This window comes from Muntiacus reevesi, chromosome 1 (genome assembly GCF_963930625.1).
Source record: "Muntiacus reevesi chromosome 1, mMunRee1.1, whole genome shotgun sequence".
Lineage (NCBI taxonomy): Eukaryota > Metazoa > Chordata > Mammalia > Artiodactyla > Cervidae > Muntiacus > Muntiacus reevesi.
In genome coordinates this window covers 228134789-228153507 of record NC_089249.1, presented here as the reverse complement: position 1 = coordinate 228153507, position 18719 = coordinate 228134789, and the positions used below count along the sequence as shown (strand labels likewise).

Sequence of the window (18719 nt, the reverse complement as noted above, 5' to 3'; positions counted from 1 at the left end):
AATAGATTCAAGGGATTACATCTGATAAAGTGCCAGAAGAACTATGGACGGAGGTTTATAACACTGTACAGGAGATGGTGATCAAAACCATCCCCAAGAAAAACAAATGCAAAAAGGCAAAATGGTTGTCTGAGGAGGCCTTACAAATAGCTGAGAGAAGAGAAGCAAAAGGCAAAGGAGAAAAGGAAAGGTATACCCATTCAAATGCAGAGTTCCAAAGAATAGCAAGGAGAGATGAGAAAGCTTTCCTAAGGGAACAATGCAAAGAAATAGAGGAAAACAATAGAATGGGAAAGACTAGAGATCTCTTCAAGAAAATTAGAGATACCAAGGGAACATTTCATGCAAAGATGGGCCCAATAAAGGACAGAAATGGTATGGACCTAACAGAAGCAGAAGAGATTAAAAAGAGATGGCAAGAATACACAGAAGAACGATGCAAAAAAGATCTTAATGACCCAGATAAGCACAATGGTCTGATCACTCACCTAGAGCCAGACATCTTGGAGTACAAAGTCAAGTGGGCCTTAGGAAGCATCATTACAAACAAAGCTAGTGGAGGTGATGGAATTCCAGTTGAGCTATTTCAAATCTTAAAAGATGATGCTGTGAAAGTGCTGCACTCAATATGCATACAAATTTGGAAAACTCAGCAGTTGGCCACAGGACTGGAAAAGGTCAGTTTTCATTTCAATCCCAAAGAAAGGCAATGCCAAAGAATGCTCAAACCACCGCACAGTTGCACTCATCTCACACACTAGTAAAGTAATGCTCAAAATTCTCCAAGCCAGGTTTCAACAGTACGTGAACCAAGAACCTCCATATGTATAAGCTGGCTATACAAAAGGCAGAGGAACCAGAGATCAAATGGTCAACATCTGTTAGACTATAGAAAAAGCAAGAGAATTCCAGAAAAATATCTACTTCTGCTTTATTGACTATGCTAAAGCCTTTGACTGTGTGGATTACAACAAACCATGGAAAATTCTGAAAGAGATGGGAATATTAGACTACCTGACCTGCCTCCTGAGAAACCTGTATGTAGGTCAAGAAGCAACAGTAAGAACTGAACATGAAACAGACTGGTTCCAAATTGGGAAGGGAGTACGTCAAGGCTGTATATTGTCACCCTGCTTACTTAACTTATATACAGAGTATATCATGTGAAATATCTGGCTGGATAAAGCACAAATTGCAATCAAGATTGCTGGGAGGAATATCAGTAACTTTGGATATGCAGATGACACCACCCTTATGGCAGAAAGGGAAAAGGAACCAAAGAGCCTCTTGATGAAGGTGAAAGCAGAGAGTGAAAAAGCTGGCTTACATTCTACATTCAAAAAACTAAGATCATGGCATCCGGTCCCATCACTTCATGTCAAATAGATAAGGAAACAATGCAGCAAGAGCCTTTATTTCCTGGGCTCCAAAATCACTGCAGATGGTGACTGCAGACATGGAATTAAAAGATGCTTGCTCCCTGGAAGAAAAGCTATGATTAACCTAGACAACATATTAAAAAGCAGAGACATTACTTCACTGACAAAGGTCCGTATAGTCAATGCTATGGTTTTTCCAGTAGTCATGGACGGTATGAGAGTTGGACCATAAAGAAGGCTGAGTGCTGAAGAACTGATGTTTTTGACTTTGGTTTGGAGAAGACTCTTGAGAGTCCCTTGGACTTCGAAGAGATCAAACCAGTCAATTCTAAAGGAAATCAGTCCTGAATATTCACAGGAAGAACTGATGGTGAAGCTATAATGCCTGATGACTGACTCACTGAAAAAGACGCAGATGCTGGGAAAGATTGAAGGCAGGTGGAGAAGGGGATGACAGAGGATGAGATGGTTGGATAGCATAATTGGCTCAATGAACATGAGTTCAATGGACATGAGTTTGAGCAAGGTCCAGGAGATCATCAAGGCCAGGAAAGCCTGGCGTGCTGCAGTCCATGGGTAACAAAGAGTCAGACATGACTGAACAAGAACAATGAACCCATCATAAGAATAAAGGGATTTAGAGCCCCTGTTTAGATCAGAAACATCTTTTATATACTTATTATGTCAATATGTATGTAAATAATATCTACATATCCCTTAAATTAAGCAGACTGGTACTGAGCCTGCCTACCATACTAGGCCTTAGGCTAAAAATTGCTACTTTTACTGAATCTAACACAACAAACATCTGGAGAAGGGGAAGAGAAGGAATGAAAAAGAAACAATGTTGCTAATTAAACTATGAACCAAAGTTTTCTCATATCACTGATTTTCAAGACTCATCCCAGGTTCAGGATTGTTAATACTTGGGGTGGGAAAGCACCTTCTGGAATCACTAAAGAACACCATTCTTTTTCATTCATTAAATAAAGTGGCCCAAACTTCACCAAGGGTTTATTAACCTTCATCTTGGCAAGTAGTTTTTAAAAATCAATTTATATTTTCTTGAATTTTTATAGGTTTTCTTCCAGATGAACCCAAACCAGGGAAGGGCCTGCCATTCTTTAGCCACCAAGGAAGGCTTCTATTTCAGGAAGCTGCTAAAGTAACATTTTCTACACTCACTGAGAAAGTTCCAGCCAGCTGAGGCCAATATGTACCCAGGACACAACCCACCTGTTCTCTACACTTGAACCCTAAGGGAGAAGTGAGTTCCCACTGGACATACATGCAAACATAGGAGGGTTGGAGGTACCCACACTAACTTAAGCCATAAGTTACTTTAATCTTTAACAGAATTTCTAAGGAAACTCCATTCCAAGTAGACACACCAACCTGGATCCCATTAAAAATTACTCTTGATGGTTCAATATAGTCTTTATCTGTAGATGCTTCAAACAGGGAAACACACACACAAACATGACACTCTTATCTCCAAGGGAATCATATTATGGACATTAATATACCTGGTTTTCATTTGAAAATCTTTCTAGGACTGCCTCTGCAGATCTACCTCAGCCATGTCAATGGCTGTGCTGTACCCTACTGAACAGACGGAGAGGCCATCATTTGCTTATCCAGTTTTCTCTTAAGCGTTTGGGTTGAAGTGAACATCCTCGCACAGGTTACTTTGGCAAACATCTGTGTACCCATCCCTCGGGAAAATTTCTAGAAATGGGATTACTAAGTCAAAAGGCGTATGTGTATAAAGTAGATGTATGATGCCTAATTGCCCTCTGGGAATCAAGCCAACTGGTGTTCTCCAAAAAGCCTGCATGAACTTACACTCAGTCCACAATGTCTAACAGGCCCATCCTGCCCTCCCCTTGCTCTGGATATCTTTATCAGTGCAGCCTTATGCATACACAAGAGATGATAATATTAATAATCTATATAGAGAATGTACTCCAATATTATGAAAAGAGCCTGAGTACTTGACATTTCCAATTTTTTAAAAAAAATCACAATTACTGTGGAAACCAGGCACAGAGGTATTTATTGACTTGTTCAATCTAGGGTGCATGGGAGTCAGAGATCAAGTATCACCACTTCCTTACCGTATTCTTCAGTCCTGGAGTTTTGTGGTTAAACAAACAAAAAAAAAACTAGGTACAAAAATCCTTTTACTTAGACCAATCAGACCAAATTATTTTGGCATAGTGACAATGAAGAAGAGTACAAATTACTACTCTTATTTGTTGCCCCAAAGTATCTAATGCATTATATTGTTTCCAAAAGCACTTGGTTAAGAAAATACAATAAACGCAATTATAACCACTTTAACCTACCACTTGCAACCCAGAACAAAGAAAAGAAGAAGGGAGGGGTTTAGGGTGCGGGAATCAAAACTTCCACATGAAAGCAGAGTAAACGAATGAGAAAGTAAATTGCATTTCCACGGAAAACATTTATCAAATAAAATTCAAATGAAATTCAAATAGTCTTTATCGCTTTGATAAATTTCAAACCACTTGTCCTTAAGGAATCAGTCCATATAAATATATTCATGGTTTAGTGAATGTTGTGTAGCATCCTAAATCACCTCCAGTATTTACAAGGCAACATTCTGAATAGAACAGCAAAGGAAAAACGAGTGCCCCTCCCTCTTCCCTGGAAGTGGCTTGCATGTCCCTCTGTATTTTCAAGTGCCACTGGCTCACATCTGATACACAGTGACTCAAGTTCCCCGAGCCCTGCAGCCTCATGAATCACTGGCATCAGGGTCTTGGTGGCTTTACCAAGTTATGCACAATATGACCATTATTTTTTAAGCTGCAAATTTGGGATATAACTTATAATAAGCACAAGGGAACTTCTGAAACCAATGGGACAGAATATGCAGAAATAATGGAGCTAAAACAGCAGAGGGTCCTTTCAGTCCTATCCCCTAAGTAACTTACCCTTGGAAAGGCTCTCATGAGTAGATAGGGCTACAGCAAACGCACAGGCCCCATGGATTCCAAGAGGGACTGATGGAAAACTCATTACTGGAAATATTCCTCCAAACCTATCCCACTGCCAAAGGGCCACAAAACCCCGGGACATGGGAAAACACCAACACTCCAAGGAGTCAAGTTGCATTCTTACTTTTCATTAGGTAAAATTTCATGAAGTGCACCAACCTTAAGCCACAGCCTGTGCTGGGCACTTGCCCAGCAGCCCCTTACTCAGAAACATGCCCACTTCACTGAGCACCACTCAGAGCATGACTGTGGCTCTGGGCAATGCCAAATGGCGGAGAGGGTAGACCCTGGCTTCTACTGGAAAGACTGCTGAAAAGCACATGGCTTCTACAGACGACACCTGCTGCCCAACCTGGGGGGACGCCTCTCAAGAGGCTGTGAGCTGGGGAGTGCCTGTCCACTAGAAAATGAAAGCCAGTCTGCTGGGTGAGATGGGGAGATATCTCTAATCTGCCACATAAATAGTGCTAAAGCTGCCATGGATGAGGTTAGTGCGTAAGGGTATAAAGGAATCTAAATGCCAAAACGTAACTGATCAATCCAGTAACACTCTACATAGGCATCTGCCTGCTTCCTTTCATCCCAAGCCCCTGAAAAGCATACCATGACAACCAGAGGAATTTTGAGTTAACAGCCTTGTCCTGTTAATTAATTAATTACCTGACACTAAGCAAGCCTATGACAAAACCTTAGAGAAACACACTAATGAGGGTCTCTGAAATACAGATGCTCTGAAAGCACCACCACCTACTGACTGAGACAACTGTTATGTGTGTTTATTTGCTAAATGGAAACTGTCTAAACTCCTTTCCATCAAGTCAACCCTTCTATTTTCCCATATTTGCATAAAAATTGAACATACTCACCAGACAAAAGTTATCTGTTAGAAAATCTGATTTCTCTTTACTGTTCTTCTGTTTTATGTCATATACCCTAAAGATACTGCCTGGATCCCACTAAATGCCACTGCAAAATCCCTTTTGTTCTCTGATCTGAAGAATGCTGCATGAGGGACATCTGATTCTATTACATTTTATTCTGCTATAAGAGGACTAGAAATCCCTTGAGACCAAGCCTTATTTGGTAAGTAAGTTTAAGAATGTAATATCTATCTCCGGAGGGGGGCTTTGCATTTAGATTTCAGAATTTGTTGTTTGCTTAAAGTGTGCTGTGAAGGTGGAATGTTTTTCTCTAAACCTATGAAAAAGAATAATTCAGTATTTCATTGGGAAAAACAACAGAAGGCCAAGATTTCCCAAAAAAGCAATTGCTGCATTTTTGGCACCTGCAAAAATGTGCTTGCAAATAGGTTTTTTGTTTTAAAGTACCAGCACCTGCAATTTGGCAATCCTGCAGCAGCATGGTTCACCCCCTTGTTTTGCAGTTTACAGACTCCCTGCTCCCCACTCTCTCAAGCAGAGCCAATGCTCCAGTCCCAAGGAGAGCGAGCAGAGACAGGGGAACATTGGTATGCAGAACACACTGTCACCTTATATAGGTCACTGCTGGAGGACTGTGCTGTGCATGTACTTAAGCACCGCTTCTGTTTCAAGCCCCATTGCCACTCACATCTCCCACGTTCCAGACTGTGGTTCCCTGGGGTGACAGGTAGTTTCAGTCCTACAAGGACCAGCCGCTGACTGCCCACAGCCACTGGCCTCAGGAAGCCTGGCACCTCCAGAGAGCAAGCAGTGCGGCCAAGGGCAGCAGAGGCCTGTTAAATGGAGAATGCATTTATACTTGCTCAACCCTAAGGAGATGGATTGAAATTTATCTCTGTGTGATAAACAGGGAATTGCAGTTGACAGACATTTTCTATATGAATGCAATTTACTATGTCATTACCAGTTTATGTTTATATAATGAAATCAACTGTTTTTGTGAGGTGAATTACCCAGATTTATTTTTTCCAAGTTCATAATTAAATGGTACTTAAATATTTCCTCTCTGTTTTCTATCTGTGCATCATGCAGACAGAGTCTTTCAAAAGTAGGCAGTTCAACTATGATCATTTCTGAGGGAGAGAGAGATGCTTTCTAAGGGGAACACTTTTTACAAAAGAAACCGAAACTGATGATGCTGGGAATCCCGTCTCCTAAGTATCACAGGCTTGCAACAAACAACCACAGTCCAGACACAGGTCAGTGTTTTTTCTACACACAACAGCAACAAAAGGGGTGGATGCTTATGGAGTTGTACAGGTCACAGCTGCAAAATCTTACTCCATACAAACAGAGAACACTTCCTCCAGGCAGTTTCCTGATTCATGCCTCTGAAATTGAGACCAGCCCCACCACAAGCAGAACAACTCCAACCCTATGTCCCACTGCTTAGAGTCACTGGTAGCTGTTTTCTTTAATTAAAATGAAAACCAGCACAATATTATTGCTAGAATAATTTTTTTTTTTTTTTGCTAGAATAATTTACCTGCCTGGACTAGGGGGTATTTTGATTGTCCATTATTGTAACATAGGTGAAAATAATTACGCATATCCTCACATACTTCTCTGGGGAATCAGCTCATTACCTGAGACAGCCAAGAAGTCATCAATGGAAGTAATGTCATCGACAGCATCTGTGAGAACTCGGACTTGTTTTTCCCACTGTTCTTTAAAAAGATCCATGTTCTCTTGGGCCAGTTTACTCTGTGGTTTTGCTGCCAAAGCCAATGCAGCATTGATAACCTGCAAAGACATTAAAGTTCATTGTATACTCTTTCAGAGTCAGGAAAATAAAATAAGCCAGACACTTTGGTTGGTGGAGTGGCTATGGCTTTGTCTCCTGTGCATTTCATGAGGACACATGATATTAAACAAAAGGCTTTACATATGTATGGAGAAGCAATTCATCAGAAATACAGTACCGGAAATACTGGAAGTATGGATGGTAACAAACACAAATTATCTCTAATCTCCCCACTCTGTGACAGCAACTCTTCACAATTTCTGACATTTACATTCCAGGTTTTTTTTCCTCCTCACATACACATGTACATGTGCCAAGTTAAAAAATTCATAATTAGAATTATATGCTAATAAAACTATCCTGTTTCTTGTAAATACTTCTCCATATCATTAAATGAATGTTAAAACATTAACTCTTTATTATTTGATCTTATAGATGCACATCACTACTCCGACTGTAGGATGCCTAGGTTTGTTTCAGTCACCCATTATTCTTAATCTTGTGATGAACTTTAGCATTTTAGGCTCTTGGAATGTTCACAAACTATGTATGTGAAAAATGTTCTTCTGAGGCATACTGTACTTGACATACAACTTCAAAGAAAGTATAATATTTATTAAGTTTAAAAGTTATTTCTTCTAAAATAATAAGTCATTTCTTAAAAAAAACACACACACAAAAAAACGGCTTTACTGAGATATAATTTATATACCAAACAATTCACCTATTTAAACTGTAATATCCAAGGATTTTTGGTATATTCAGTTTTGCAACCATTACCACAATCATTTTTAGCACACTTCTATCACTCCAAGAAACCCCATATCCACTAGCAGTTCCTCCTTATTTCCCCTAATCCTATCTTCCAGCAACCACTAGCTCTGTGATTTTTTTGAATTTATCTATTTTGGTAAATTTTTATGAATTACCTATTCTGGACTTTTCCTATAAATGGAGTCATATTAATATGTGCATTTTTGGAACCAGCTTCTTTCACTTAACATGTTTCTAAGGTTCATACACACTATAGAGTGTATCAGTACTTTGCCCTTTTTATTGACAAATAATATGCCATTATATGAATTTACCACATTTTCTTTATTCAATTATCAGCTGATAGACATCTGAATTCCACTATTTGGTCATTATGAATACTGCTATGAATATTTACATATGTGTTTATTTCCACTGTTCTTTTATATATAACTAGTAATGGAATTGTGGGGTTATATGGTTAACTTTATGAGGAACTGCCTATCTTCCAAAGCAGTTGAACCATTTTACATTTCCACCAGCATATGTGAGAGTTCCAATTTCCTCATATCTTCAACACTTGTTTTCCCTTTTTCCTTCTCCCTATTCCATTTTTTAAATAACAGCATCCCAGTGGGTGTGAAGTGATATCTCACTGTGGTTTTGATCTCCATTTCCCTGATGGTTCATGATATTGTCTCTTTAACGTGCTTATTGACCCCTAGTGTGTAATCCTTGGAGAAATACCTTTCAGATCCTTTGATATATTCACTGAATGAATGAACAGTGAAAGTAGTTTGAAAAAGAGCTGAGAGAATCACTAGGAAGATCTCTAGGTACAGGTGCTTATGGGTTATTGGAAATAAATGTGGTCATAGTAATGCAACTTTGAAGGTAAGCAAGGACAGGGAAAGCAGGTGGTGCTGGAGTTGAGATCTATGACAGGACAGTAGTTACCATAGAGTCACTTGGGCATTGTGCCAGAGGGCAGGAGTTCGGGATTATGTTTTTTGGTACTACAGAAACCACATGCCTTCAGGTCATGTGTGTAATTCCCAATATATTAGAGGGGGATCCAAGAGTGAGGTTATCAAATTACCCCTCAAAGACTAGTCAAAAAACTAAAGAAGAATCAGATCCACTTGACTGGTACAACTAATTCCTCTTCCCTCCCAGCTAACTGGAAGGGATGGATTATTGAAACTATCAATTATAGACTGTAGGTTTTGAGGACTAGGTCAACCCAGTTACTATTAACAGCCCACTACTTTCAAAAGTGAATGGGTTTGGACAATAAATTATTTGTCAGAAGTATCCTAGCTTTCCCATGTGTTATACCATGGTCTCCCCGATTTTCATCATTTCCAGGCTTGTTCTTTGACCTCTTTTCCTTCTTCCCTTTGTTTCCCACTGGGAGATTCAAGATTGTGGACTAATCTTCATTAGTTAACTCATTAATTCACTAATGTTATCAGTGAATCAGAGTGGAGCAAGACCTTGTAAGAATACCTGGCTGAAGAAAATACCTGACCTTTCTGAAGAGGGTCAAGTAAACAGTGGCAGGGAATTAATTATATGTTTTAAATACTAAGATAATTTTCCCTTACAAAGAGAAAATTGCTCTCTTTGTTCTGTAATCTTTAACAGTACAATGGAGGAAAAACATCTTATCTAAGGTGAACTTTCTTGTTTTGATTACAAAACTGTGGGACACAATAAATTAAATACTATTTTCTGATGTATTGGGACTAGAAAGATACTTAAAATAATACCTTGAATAATCATCCAACATGACACTTAGTAGGGAAAACTCTAGAATCATTTACTTTAAAAATCAAGATGTTATTGATCGGAATACCAATTGTCATCATTAGTTAATTAACAATGGTCTTTCTAGCTAATGAAATAAAGTGGGAAATGGAAATAAGAAAAGGCTGTTTAGAAAGTAGACAATAAAATTACTTTTCAATGTAGAACATCTTTGTTTATCTAGAAAACTGAAGTAAGTCAACTATAAAACCTCTTAGAATTAATAAGAGTTCATTAAAGTGAAATGTGAAAGTGAAGTCGCTGAGTCGTGTCTGACTCTTAGCGACCTCATGGACTGCAGCTTGCCAGGCTCGTCTGTCCAGGGGACTTTCCAAGCAAGAGTACTGGAGTGGGGTGCCATTAAAGTAGCTAGAGACAATGTAAATATATAAAAATGAGAAACATTTCTATATACCAGAAAACAGGACATAAAATGAAGGAAGTATAAGCTCTTCATGAAAACAATTAATAGGAAATACGTGGAATTAAATCTATAAAGAAATCTAAAGGACCAAGATATCAAAAGTGACTTTTTCTGAGTACATTATAAAAAAAAAACCTGAATAAGTAGAAACACAGTCCATGTTTAGGAGTGTGGAGACTGACCTATTTATTCACAAATTAATCTGGAATAGTTAATGGCTGAAAGCAGCAAATATATACATGGGCTAGAGATCAAGAGTAATGAAGAGAGTTAAAATGTAATACAAAGCTAAAGTAATTGAAAAGAATAATCTAAAAACACACCCTATCATAAAGCAGAAGTCAATATATGACAATAGAGACATCACAAATCAGTGATGAGGGGATGGTCCATTTTTACATTTTATGGGCTATTTGGAAAAAAATAGTCAAAAGTCTGAACCTCATACTTATATTAATGTGCAAAATAAGATCATTCCCAAATGGATAATGAGTTAAATTAAAAACGATATGGCTAGAAGAATGTGTTTAATTATGCATTTACTGAACAAATAAATATTTCTTGTTTTAGAATGGTTAAGGTTCCATGCTTCCACTGCAGAGGGCATGGATTTGATCCCTGATCAGGGAACTAAGATCCCACATGCTGTGTACCAACCCTGGCCCCACCAAAAAAAAGAAACTTCTCTGCTTACATTTGTGTTTAAGTATACATGACAGATGAAGTATATAATGTCTGACAAATCAGTAAGGAGAACACTAAAATACTGGTAGAAAATGGAGGTAAGACATGAACAGCCTACCTAAAGTGACCTATAAATGATGAAGAAACAACTAGGGGGAAATATTTACTCTCACTTCTAGATTAATGTGAATCACTATCCTTGCTCATTAAATTTGCAAAGAGCCACAAACTAGGCACCACCACCTATACCACCACCATATCATGGCAACTTTTTAAATGCTAAGGCTAAGACCTCGAGTACAACACTGAACAGGACATTCCTGTCTGGTTCTGATCCTCGGGGAAGTACTCAAGCGCTTCGTCACTGAATACGATGCTGTCATGCTAAGGAAATTTTCTTCTATTCCTAGTTTACAAAGTGTCTTTAATCAGGTCTGGATGTTAGATTCTGTCAAATACTTTTCCTGTTTCATTCCCACCATTCTGGCTACTTCTGTGTCTCTTTTGCTGTCATCTTCTTCCGCTAATGCTTGAGTTCCAAGGCTTGATCCTATGCTGTTCTACACTTCTCCCACCTGTGAGCAATTTCTAGTTTCATGATTTTACATACCACCCATGTGCCAACTACTCCCACATCTCCATCCCAGACCACTCATTCTAGCTCCCAACTCATTTCCTAACTACATACCCAACAGCTCTACTCAGATGTCTCAGGTATTTCAAAATAAACATTTCCAAAATAAAACTCATGATTTCCTGCTCCCAATCATGTTGAATGCATCTCACTTTAAAATATCTATCACTCAATTTCAAGAGGACTCACAGTGTTTGGGACAGCAAGAAAACTAGATTTCCTTAGTCCAATCAGTATCTTCCTCTCCTCAAGTCTGGACTCTAAAAGAGTAATTATTCCGTATCTTCTCCTCAAACCTGTCACTTTTCTGAGAGCATCATCACTCTCAGCTTATAGCTCTGCTTCCTATTTAAATGAAAAGATGAATACAAGCAAAAGAGAATATATGCAAATCTTATCACTGCATCTACCCATTTACCTCCATTTATGCCACATGCTCTGTCTTACGTCTTTTTAACTGTGAATGTTCCTATCTAAGCTCCTATCTCAGAACAGTCTTGCCAGTTATCCACAGGATCTCACTTCCTCTCCTCTACTGTAGGACAATATCCAAGTAATTCTCTCCGCTCTAGTCTTTATTATCGGTATTTCCCTTCTACTGGATTATTTCCATCAACTGAACATTAAAAAAAGCTCCCAACTAAAAATAAAAAGCAAAGTCACTCTCAACCCTGTGTATGTACTACATGCTACCACCCCATGTCTCCATAATCCTTACATTTAATTTGAAAGAGTATCAACTTGCTGTATTCAATTCATCTCTTTTCTCTTGAATCCACTTTACTGGATCTCCTAAATTCTACCTAAACTTCTTTGTCCAAGATAATCTGTGAATATGTTGCTCAATCCAAGGGTCAATTTTCTGGTCACATTCTATAACCATCTGACATGAATAATGACTCTTTCCTAGGAACATTTTCCCCACTTATCTTCCCAGATAGAGTGAGCTTCTGGTGCTCTTCTGGTTAATAATACCTCCTGAATCTCCTTTGCTGGATACTGCTCACCTCCCCAAACTCTAAATATCAGAGAACCCCAGTTTTATTTCCCAGACCTTTTAATTCTGGGATTATGCATTCCACTGGTGAACTTATCAAGGCTCATGACTTTAAGCACCATGTATGTGTTAAAGAATCCCACATTTACATATTTTGTCCAGACCTCTGCCCTAAACTTGACTTTATTGCTTGCATGTCTAACAGGCACCACAAAATTAACATAAATGATAGCTCCATCTTTCTGGTTACTTAGGATCAAAACCTGGAATTTTTCCTGACTCTTCTCTTTCCCTTCACTTCACTAATCCATCAGTAAATTCCACCTTGAAAATATATTTGGACTCTATAACCAGTGCTTACCACTTCCACTGTACTCTTGCCTCTGTTTCAGTCTCCTATGCTGCTGTGACATACTATCACAAAACTAGTTGCGCTTAAAACAACACAAACGTGTAATCTTACAGCTCTGAAGAGCAGAAGTCTAAAGTGGGTCTTACAGAGCTAAAATCAAAGTGTTAGCAGAATGTTCATTCCAGAGGCTCTAGGGGAGGAGAATCCAGTCCTTGTCTTTCCCAGTTTTTAGAGGTTACCCACATGCCTTGGCTTGTGGCCACTTCACTCCAACTCCTGCTTCCATGATCACATCTTCTTCTCTGATGCCAACACTGCTGCTTTCCTCATATAAGGACCCTTACGATTATATTAGGGACCAACTGGATAATCTAGGTTAATTTAACCATTTTAAGATCCTTAGTTTATTTAACTCTGCCAAGTCCCTTCTGCCATACAAGGCAATATATTTACAGGTTTTAGTAATTAGGATATTGGGCATGGGGACAGCACATTATTCTGCTTACCATAGCTTCCTAGGATGTCTCTCTATCCTTCCTCACCAAAGTCAGAGAGACCTTGGTAAAATCAAAGTTAGATCATGTCAATTCTCTGCTCAAAACCCATCAATGGCTTCCCATGTGACTCAAAGTAAAAAGATCAAATGCTTTTTACCATGGCCCTATAAAAGGCTCTATACCATTCACACTCCTGTTAGATATTTCACCCTTCTTCCTCAGTTCAGTTCAGTCATTCAGTCATGTCTGACTTTTTGTGACCCCATGAACCGCAGCGCACCAGGTCTCCCTGTCCATCACCAACTCTCAAAGTTCACCCAAACCCATGTCCATTGAGTCAGTGATGCCATCCAACCATCTCATCCTCTGTCGTCCCCTTCTCCTTCTGCCCTCAATCTTTCCCAGCATCAGGGTCTTTTCAAATGAGTCAGCTCTTTGCATCAGGTGGCCAAAGTATTGGAGTTTCAGCTTCAACATCAGTCCTTCCAATGAACACCCAGGACTGATCTCCTTTAGGATGGACTGGTTGGATCTCCTTGCAGTCCAAGGGACTCTCAAGAGTCTTCTCACACAACAACAACAACAACAAAAAGAGTCTTCTCCAACACCACAGTTCAAAAGCATCAATTCTTCAGCACTCAGTTTTCCTTATAGTCCAACTCTCACATCCATACATGACCAATGGAAAAACCATAGCCTTGACCAGACGAACCTTTGATGACAAAGTAATGTCTCTGCTTTTTAACATGCTGTCTAGGTTGGTCATAACTTTCCTTCCAAGGAGTAAGCGTCTTTTAATTTCATGGCTGCAGTCACCATCTGCAGTGATTTTAGAGCCCCCCCAAAATAAAGTCTGACACTGCTTCCACTGCTTCCCCCATATCTATTTGCCATGAAGTGATAGGACTGGATGCTATGATCTTAGTTTCTGAATGTTGAGCTTTAAGCCAAATTTTTCACTCTCCTCTTTCTCTTTCATCAAGAGGCTCTTTAGTTCTTTGATTTTTGTCAGAGTGGTGTCATCTGCATATCTGAGGTTATTGATATTTCTCCCGGCAATCTTGATTCCAGCTTGTGCTTCCTCCAGCCCAGCGTTTCTCATGATGTACTCTGCATTTAAGTTAAATAAGCAGGGTGACAATATATAGCCTTGACGTACTCCTTTTCTTAATTGGAACCAGTCTGTTGTTTCATGTCCAGTTCTAACTGTTGCTTCCTGACCTGCATACAGGTTTCTGAACAGGCAGGTCAGGTAGTCTGGTATTCCCATCTCTTGAAGAATTTTCCACAGTTTATTGTGATCCACACAGTCAAAGGCTTTCACATAGTCAATAAAGCAGAAATAGATATTTTTCTGGAACTCTTCTTGCTCTTTTGATGATCCAGCGGATGTTGGCAATTTGATCTCTGGCTCCTCTGCCTTTTCTAAAACCGGTTTGAACATCTGGAAGTTCACAGTTCACGTATTGCTGAAGCCTGGCTTGCAGAATTTTAAGCATCACTTTACTAGCGTGTGAGATGAATGCAATTGTGCGGTAGTCTGAGCATTCTTTGGCATTGCCTTTCTTTGGGATTGGAATGAAAACTGACCTTTTCCAGTCCTGTGGCCACTGCTGAGTTTTCCAAATTTGCTGGCATATGGAGTGTAGCACTTTCACAGCATCATCTTTCAGGATTTGAAATAGCTCAACTGGAATCCCATCACCTCCACTAGCTTTGTTCATAGTGATGCTTTCTAAGGCCCACTTGACTTTGCATTCCAGGATGTCTGGCTCTAGGTAAGTAATCACACCATCATGATTATCTGGGTCTTGAAGATCTTTTTAGTACAGTTCTTCTGTGTATTCTTGCCACTCTTCTTAGTATTTTCTGCTTCTGTTAGGTCCCTACCATTTCTATCCTTTATTGAGCCCATCTTTGCATGAAATGTTGCCTTGGTATCTCTAATTTTCTTGAAGAGATCTCTAGTCTTTCCCATTCTATTGTTTTCCTGTATTTCTTTGCATTGATTGCTGAGGAAGGGTGCAGCAAACACCGTCTTCCAACAACACAAGAGAAGACTCTACACATGGACATCACCAGATGGTCGACACTGAAATCAGATTGATTATATTCTTTGCAGCCAAAGATAGAGAAGCTCTATACAGTCAGCAAAAACAAGACCGGGACCTGACTGTGTGTAGCTCAGGTCATGAACTCCCTATTGCCAAATTTAGACTGAAACTGAAGAAAGTGGAGAAAACCACTAGACCATTCAGGTATGACCTAAATCAAATCCCTTCTTCCTCAAAGTCTCTATATTTGCTGTTTCCTCTTCCTGGACTGCTCTCCCCACAGACACAGTCCCTGGCTTGTTCTATCATCCTTTCTGATCTTTGCTTCTACATCACTCTCTCAGTGAGGTCTTCCTTGACCATCCCAATAATGCGATTTAACATATACACCAACATTGTGTATGTATGTCTATGCTCAGTCCTGTCTGATTCTCTGTGACTCCAGGGACTGTAGCTCCTGCCAGGTTTCTCTGTCCATGGGATTTCCCAAGCAAGAATACTGGAGCAGGTTGTCATTTCCTACTCCAGGGGATCTTCTCCACCCTGGAACTGAACCCAATTCTTGCGTCTCCTGCACTGGCAGACAGATTCTTTACCACTGAGCAATCTGAGAAGCTGCACACCAACGTTATATGTTATATTAGAAGAGAAGGTGTCAAAGCAATGATTTAAAAGCTTCTAACTTAAGAAACTAGAAAAAGGGGAAAATAAACCCAAAGCAAGTTGAAGGAAAAAAACAGAGTAGCAACTGATAAAATACAAATTACCAAAAGTCAGTCAAGAATAAACAGCTAAATGTTTAAACAAATAATCTGAATATTATACCTATTAAAGAAATAATTTCTTATTGTTTAAATAATAATTTAAACAATTTAGTTTAAAATCTTCCCATATAGAAAATTCCAGGCCAGGTGGCTTCATTGATAAGTTCTCCCCAAACATTTAAAGAACTAATACCAATTATATAGACTTATCAAGAAAATGAGAGAGGGAAACCTCTTACAGTATGGAAATCAGACTTTACAACAAAACAAAACAACAGGCCAGTATCAATATACAAGGAGACTAGAGTGTTTCTGGGGCCCTGTTACCTGCAGACATCCATGGGAGGGGGTTAAGGGAGGAAAGAGACACAGAAAATGCTGTGAGAAAACTTTTAGTCAGAAGCATGTCCTTTGAGCTCTTCTGTGCAATTACTGTGTAAAAATGTTAGAGAAAATCAGAAGTAGAAAGGTGAGATAATAACACATGAATGAGAGCTTGATGCCACAGGCTTCCCTGGCTGATATGCTTCAGCTCATTTAAGAGCTGTATATTTTCTCATTAACTATACAGACCAGGCCTGTCTGAGTTTATGCTTAGTTTGATAGGGACTGAACAACAACAAATGCTTATCAAGCCTGTTAGCTACAAAAATGATCAGAATTCCCACAGCACAATGGGAAAAGCAATAATATGAAAGCTAAATCTAAGGAGGCTGATGAAAAAAACGTTAAGAACATTTCTTCTTTCTCAATTCAGTTAGCGAGAAATCCACCCCTCCCCGCCCCAAAAAAGGACAAAAAAATGTAGATAAAGCAGCAGCTTCAAAGACTTGATTCACCCTTGCTTAAATTTCCAAGAAAGGCCATGCATTAAACCCAGCCATATGAAATATTAAACTGCCAAATTTGTATTAACTTAAATGTACAATGCTCATTCTTCCATAATGAACTAAGAAAAATAAAATATTAAATAAGTGAAATCATCTCCAAAATGGCCTTCTCTGATTTTAAAGACTCAATTGTCAGAAACCTGCTGTTGGCAGGGTTTTTCTATTTTGTTTTGACCAGCACTGGATGAACTGAAAAATGAAAATCTGTTAAGCAGCTACCAAGAAATAAGACTTGAGCACAACCATGAGTGAGATGATATGGAGAATCAAGTCCTTTTCCAAAACAGTTTGATTTTTTTTTCCCCTGATAAGAGCATGTGAGACTGGTGCTATCTGCTTAGATGGAGGTAGGTCCCTGTTCTGGAAAACAGAGTGAGATATTGCAGACACAAAGCAGAAGGCAATGCAGAGAGTGCTGACCTAGTTTCTTCCCTACTCATGACAATAGTAAATCACCAAAAAATGTGGGTGCTTTTCTCCCCCAAGCAACAAAATAAATCCACCTTCAGGTTACTTCGTCTTAACTCAGCTTTAATACCACAAACATTTCAAGTTAAAATCACTTAACTCCTAGAAAGTTAGTACTTTAGAACAGAATTTCCCATTTGCAAAAGTTAATCTATTAGATGAATGGAAAGATGGGGAAGAAAACTGCTCTACAGGTTCCATCTGTCATCTCTCCCCTCCAGAAAGGAACAGTAAGGTCTAGGAGCCAACTCCACACTATAGGTGTGGTCACAGAAAAGCCCCCAAAAGAGGGGCCAGGGCTGCCTGAATGCAGCAGTATGGGTATGAAACATAAAGAGAGACTGGAAAAACCCAACACATATTCTATATGGTGGACGGATGCTGACAGTAGCCTCAAAGAAACATACACTTTAATACTGTCTACATGCTACAGCATATTAAACACCATGTTAAACTACTGGTGAATTAACTAACTAGTTTATTCAAGTTGATTAGCTTGCCTAGGGTTTATCAAACAAAGCCAGTCATGCCTGCCCATACCAGGCTGCAGAGAGGGACAGTCATTAGCCACCTTAAAGGACAGGTCCTTCGAGTACGAAGGGCCAGGGCAGGTGAGATGCAGTGCTCAGAAATCTGTTTTACCCTCCTCAAAGAATTTCAAAATTTTAGTTACCAATCCTTTAAAATTGGAACTTAACAAAAAATCTGAATTGCGGACTTCTCTTTACAAAGAAAGAAAGAATCTAGTGACAGTGAGCTAGAATGGAGTCAGTTACCTCATTCATAAATGGCGCCTGCTATCCAGATTGTCATTACCGTGCCTGCCATGTCTGCTGTATTTGCTGTCATTGAACCTGCCCAGCCCTGTTTGCAAGCCAGGGTAGGAAGGAGCCTGGGAGAGAATCTGGGAGAATAATCACACCAAGTAACACCTTTTTATCGAGGACATACACTTAATGGCAACTAATGGTACTCCAGTACTCTTGCCTAAAAAATTCCACAGACGGAGGAGCCTGGTAGGCTACACTCCATGGGGTCGCAAAGAGTCGGACACAGCTGAGTGAATTCACTTTCTTTTCTTTCTATACCCAATCAGGCATCATCTGGGTATTGTCCTGATGTCTGTTGTAGTAGGAGAAATAAACTACAAAAGAAAGGGAGAAAAGATGCTTTCTGATGCAACCTAAAGCCTGGGCAACAAGTCCCAGCCAAACGTGACTTATGTACACCATCACTCTTATTAGAATCTACTAGACTCTCTTTTTCGAGGCTTTAAGATCATTTATATAAATACTCTTAGTAGGTG

At 39.3% G+C, this 18719-nt stretch overlaps 1 protein-coding gene across 2 annotated transcripts in view; it reads right to left on the bottom strand.

Annotated features, from left to right (window-relative positions):
* CTNNA1 (catenin alpha 1) overlaps nucleotides 1-18719 on the bottom strand; it is a 169225-nt gene that overhangs the window by 14605 nt on the left and 135901 nt on the right. For both annotated transcript variants that reach the window (XM_065918642.1, XM_065918643.1), the window contains exon 11: nucleotides 6930-7086. In XM_065918642.1, coding sequence (XP_065774714.1) covers nucleotides 6930-7086 — 157 coding nt within the window. The remainder of the gene's footprint in view (nucleotides 1-6929; nucleotides 7087-18719) is intronic.